Here is a 5,452-nt window from a genome sequence, read left to right on the forward strand (position 1 = left end):
TCTGGACATCCAGACCTGTGGGACCACACCCTCACTGGCTCTATGTCGACGCTGAAGACCATGACAGGGAAGAAGCCAGACACTGCCGGAGGGTCTCATTTCCACGCAACAATGCCTCCAACGCAATAACACCAGTGCTCTGCTTGGACACCAAAATGTACACAAAACAAGGAACAAACAACAATCGCCTGTAACGGCCCAGGAGCGGTTGGCTTTTAATATGTCTTCTAATGTTTTTTTTGTTTGAAAAGGAGGTTAAACCCCCGGCCTCTGCATCAATCAATGCATACAGCCATCTGTATTAATTATTCCACAAAGGTCGGCCAGGCATGACTTGACATCTCCAACGAAGCTCCATGCAGACTTAGCCGCTCCACCTCCTGCCTCTGTCTTCCAGCGCTGCTCCACAAACGATGCTCCCAAGAGAGTAACGACACCGTAGTACCGCCATCGTCCGATCTGGATGACCAGATCTTAGGGTTTCCCTTGAAGCAGCACGAGTGGGTCGACAGAAGTTACGCGACGATGCCTTCATCAAGGTAACAACGCAAGACGCCGCCATCGCCCGCCATCGGCCTGGTTTTCACCGGCAACTCTCTCTCCCCAACTCGCAGCCGGGACTAGATGACAGATGTGGAGATCCGACCACTCAGCCTCAGGCTGACCATCTCCGGCGAAGGAGGCGGCCACCACCGCCACGCCCAGGGCCGGAGCCCCCGACGTCCTCGTGATGCGAGTCGATCTCAGGGGCAGCATGCCGTTGACGGGACGGTACACGGCATCAGCAAGTGCGGCCCGCCCGAAGCCCATCTGGACCCAGATCGGGTGCCCAAGCCACCGCCGCTGGACCAGTCGCCGAACGCCGCCGTCTGCCTGGCCGCCGCCGCCCCACACCACTGCTGTAGATCCGGCCATCGCGAACTGCCGCCGTCCTGGACGAATCGTTGGCCGAGGAGAAACGCCGTTGCCGCCGCTGTGGCACACAGGCTTTGCCTGCTACGCCCCCGGCGGCGGCTGCGGGGAGAGGGTGTGCGCTGGAGTGAATGGGAGACGGCCTGCGGGCGCGCTCCGGTGCGGCGCGGCGGCGCCGCACGGGAGCGGGTAGGGTTAGGAGAGGGCTGGATGCAAATAGTCTTTTTTATGTCTTCTAATGTAGTTTTTTTAATATAATTGGTATTTAAATCTCTTGTTTGTGATAGTTTGTACACTAAAGCTGTAGTTTGTTTCTTCTATTTTAAATTTCATATATTCCTTCAAAATTAATGTTAAGAAGGAAATTCCAGTTTTGCTCATTTGTTTCAAGTTTTTTTTTGGATTGGTTCATTTTTTTTTACACCTTCCATGTGTAGGTTCCTGAAAGCAAGAAAGTTTGATATTGAGAAAGCAAAGCATATGTGGTCAGAAATGCTTAGATGGAGGAATGAGTATGGGGTCGACAATATAGAGGTAAATCTAAAATCAAAACATACACCAAGAAAGCAAGTGACGTTACTTACTTCACGTGACTTCTAATCTTGACCCTTGATTCGTTAGGAATTCGACTACACTGAATTAAATGAAGTTAAGAAGTATTATCCACAATTTTACCATGGAGTGGATAAAGAGGGAAGGCCTGTCTATGTAGAACTAGTTGGAAAGGTTGATGCCAATAAACTAGTCAAAGTAACAACTCTTGACCGATACATAAAGTATCATGTGAAGGAGTTCGAGAGAAGTTTCCAGATGAGGTTTCCAGCTTGTTCCATAGCTGCAAAAAGGCACATAGACTCATCTACAACTATTTTAGATGTGCAAGGGGTGGTATGTTTTCTTATGGCCAGGTTTGCTTAATTTTATGTGGTCATGGTAGTCAGTGACTTCTTTTTCATAATTCAGGGCTTAAAGAACTTCTCAAAAGATGCAAGGGAACTAATCATGCGACTGCAGAAGATTGACAATGATAACTATCCAGAGGTAGGTGATACAGTTATTCTGCTTTAATGATTTTCTAAATATTTATTATCTTCTGTTAATTAATAACCTTTTCTCTATGTGCCCATTTGGTCTCTCTTTCAAATTGCACATGTAGCTAATCTACTATATCTAAATAGCTAGCTCCCACTACTAGGAATTCTCTAGCTTCTCCTTGAGCCACATCATCCAAATTAATTTAGCCCTCGGATATAGTAGATCAATCAACAATATCCGTCCGATCTACACAACGAGAGCCGCTGCACGTACCATATGTAGTAAATGACGCATGCATGCAGTAACTGCCGCCTATGTGTGTTTTAATCAAGAAAAAAAACTGACGCATGCATGCAGCTCATAGCATGATACCTGAGTGCTCTATATATGACAGAAAAGTGAGTCCTGCATGCATTTTATTCCGTCCAACTTCAAACTTATAGATGGATATATGTATTTCTTTATTCATTTATTTGTAAAATATTGATAAACAACTTATCTTACTACAAGAGAAACTTTAAAGACAGCAGCTAGATGATTAGTTCAGCGCAATGTTTATTTCATACAAAATCCCGCCGCAACGTGCGGGGCATCGTCTAGTTACTACTAATTCTGAATGTTTTTGCAGACATTGTGCTGCTTGTACATTATAAATGCTGGGCAGGGCTTCAAGATGTTATGGGGTACAATTAAATCATTTCTTGATCCACAGACTGCTTCGAAGATTCATGTAAGTATTGTAACCTTAACTGTGTATTTCTGCCCCTTCACTATCATTAGGACACCTTCTTGTTCATTGATTAAACTCGTAAGTTTTACTGTGTGTAATGATTATCTCATGTATCATTCTCATCAAGGTTCTTGGAAGCAAGTACCAAAATAAGCTGCTTGAAATAATTGATGAAAGGTAATACCAACTGTCAAAACAGTTATTCGTTACTTGCTAATTTTGTGTTCGTACATACTGCTGTTCAGCTTCTGCCTAATTTGTTAGTATCATGTCCAGTGAACTGCCAGATTTTCTTGGAGGCAAATGCAGGTGTGAAGAGAGTGGAGGTTGCTCAAAATCAGACAAAGGTCCTTGGAAGGATCCTAACATAATAGAGGTTTCTCCTCGCACTCCTATCACTGTCTGTCCTGTTTATCACTAACATAATGTCTCTTCCATTATAGAGGGTCCTTAACGGTGAAGCAAATTATGGTCAACAAATTCTTGCCATATCAAGCACTGATGGGAAGACAATTTCTTATACTAAGCTTCATTCCTCAGCTGTAAGCACACGTTGTTTGGATCATTTTGAATGACTAGATCACCTTAAACTTTCATTACGAGCTTTATCTTGTTATCTTTTTGGATCAGAAAAAAACTAGTGATGCCTCAGCCGAATATACATCTGATGTAGAAGATATTACGTCTCCTGCTGCTCCACTGGATGCCACTGTGAACCCTGATTTGACCCTTCATGAGGCGAGTATATATCCCTTTTGAGCGTAACCCAATTCAAGATATTAACCAATGCTACCACTAGAAGTACGTAAATTTTGGCTATGTGCATCGTATGATGCAGAGGCCGGGGTTATCCTCTTTTCGAGAAAAGAGAAGTACGTAAATTTTATGTTTAACTGACAAAAATATGATATAATTTATCATGTCCGTTTTGCCTTTCAAGCTTCAACTACCCGAGACTAAGCTGTAGCAGTCTACTATCTGAAACTATGATAATAAGTGGAGAAGTGCCTTTTGGGTTCCTGCGAGATTCTTAATTTGCGGCTTCCATTTTTTTCCAGTATTTTTTCTTGGTCGGTATGCCTATTGATTAATCTAGCCTACTTGCAGCCAAAATCTTCAGGACATGCTTCAACTTCTGGTAGTGCTCCTGTCGTAGAGGAAAGCGTCCCCACTGTTGTTGACAAGCTTGTGGATGATGTGTGCCACAGTCCAAGAGCCACTTCAATGGCTTCTACCTCAGGTTTATATGTATTGCTATCACTCTTAATGTTACCGTGACTTATGGCCATATTGTACAGACTAACTAGAAACATATTCACTGCATAATAAACCTTCTAGTACAGAACATTCTTTTAGGAATAGATTATGTTATTAAATGAGCTCCACTATGATGAGCTTAATGGATTTATACTGACTAGTTTTGTTGCATGCTTCACCCAGGTTCATTCTCCTTGAGAAATATACGTATGGCATTGGGAGTGCTACGAACTCAGATTGTTACTTGTCTGACAGTTTTAATTATGAGCCTTTTTATGGTGATCCGTTCTGCCCCAAGCAGAGTATCTGAAAGGTTCTCAAGACAGTCCATTGCCTGTGATCACAATTGTGGGGAATTTCCCCAAAATTTGGAGTTTAAGGTACCGTATGTATCAAGACGGCTTCGTGAACTGGAGGAGAAGGTGGTTGTACTTGAAGCAAAGCCATCTCAAATGCCAGTTGAGAAAGAGGAAGTGCTCAATACAGCTGTCTGCCGTGTAGATGCATTGGAAGCTGAGCTGATTTCTACAAAGAAGGTACCTCCGGTTCATTAAACAAAAACTATTTCTCGAGCTGATTATTGGTTGTATATCTTTTTTTTTCTTTGCGGCGTAGTGTATAACAATTGTTGAGGTTAGTGCCTGTAACAGTTGACCCAGTTTTATGATTTCCACTACAAGCATGAGAAAAACATGATGCATGCTTCTCTCCATTCATTTTGCGTAGTATTTTCCTTTGTTAACAGTTGTTTCTCTTTCTCGCATGTCCAGGTGCTCTATGAGACATTGATAAGGCAGGACGAGCTGCTTGCATATATTGAAAAACAGGACAAAAACAAATTCCGGGTATGTTTTCCGCTATTGTTTGTTCGTCCCTTTTTAAGCTCGGGAAGGGCGCGTTCTTGGTGCTTAGCCCTTCTAGTCCATACTGTGACTCCATCCATTAATTTGCAGAAAAAGAGGTTCTGCTTCTAAGTGCTGGAGTACACTCTCAACTATTTATTTTCCTTCAAGACGGGGCATTCTTCTTGCCAAATTGGATGCATATATATTTGTAATTTGTTTGTGTGTAAAGTTCTGTAAGTGTCACGAATAGAAGGGCAGGCGAGCATTTTGCCACGTCTTTGATGTTCCGCTGCTGAGTATATTGTTGATGCCTGGAACATATTTGAGTCCAGAAAGCAAAGGTGTAGTACAGAATTTATTTAGAAATACAAAGCGTGTGGAGTACAGAATTCGCGGTGTCCCGTTGAGAACGAACTTTTTCTTCTTGTCCATCTAATGTTGTTGTTGAATGTTGAATTTGTGGCCTGAAGAACACCGGCATCGATGCAGCTCTAATGTTAGTGATGGCGTTGATCCGTCGGAGTCCTCAGACAAAAGCAGCCCAACTTGAGATGGCGGCGTATGTGATTCTAGCTGGACCTGGGAGTACGTTACCCCACCTACGCCGTCCGTTGTTAGTCGTATTCGACTGTAGTGGGAATGGGACACTCGCTCGTACGTCGTGCCGTCTACG

At 43.3% G+C, this 5,452-nt stretch overlaps 1 protein-coding gene across 5 annotated transcripts in view; it reads left to right on the forward strand.

Annotated features, from left to right (window-relative positions):
• Window positions 1-5,208, forward strand: part of LOC119276627 (phosphatidylinositol/phosphatidylcholine transfer protein SFH8-like) — a 7,544-nt gene extending 2,336 nt beyond the window's left edge. For 2 of the 5 annotated variants that reach the window (XM_037557752.1, XM_037557753.1), the window contains exons 3-14: window positions 1,350-1,446; window positions 1,534-1,800; window positions 1,876-1,953; window positions 2,576-2,677; window positions 2,805-2,854; window positions 2,942-3,053; window positions 3,121-3,219; window positions 3,308-3,415; window positions 3,785-3,917; window positions 4,118-4,470; window positions 4,705-4,779; window positions 4,888-5,208. In XM_037557752.1, the coding sequence (XP_037413649.1) occupies window positions 1,350-1,446; window positions 1,534-1,800; window positions 1,876-1,953; window positions 2,576-2,677; window positions 2,805-2,854; window positions 2,942-3,053; window positions 3,121-3,219; window positions 3,308-3,415; window positions 3,785-3,917; window positions 4,118-4,470; window positions 4,705-4,779; window positions 4,888-4,908 (1,495 nt within the window). In that variant the 3' untranslated portion in view covers window positions 4,909-5,208. The remainder of the gene's footprint in view (window positions 1-1,349; window positions 1,447-1,533; window positions 1,801-1,875; window positions 1,954-2,575; window positions 2,678-2,804; window positions 2,855-2,941; window positions 3,054-3,120; window positions 3,220-3,307; window positions 3,416-3,784; window positions 3,918-4,117; window positions 4,471-4,704; window positions 4,780-4,887) is intronic. The other 3 variants (XM_037557754.1, XM_037557755.1, XM_037557756.1) reach the window with 2 other exon arrangements.
• Window positions 5,209-5,452: the final 244 nt, after the last annotated feature.

Source organism: Triticum dicoccoides, chromosome 3B, assembly GCF_002162155.2.
Source record: "Triticum dicoccoides isolate Atlit2015 ecotype Zavitan chromosome 3B, WEW_v2.0, whole genome shotgun sequence".
Taxonomy (NCBI): Eukaryota; Viridiplantae; Streptophyta; class Magnoliopsida; order Poales; family Poaceae; genus Triticum; species Triticum dicoccoides.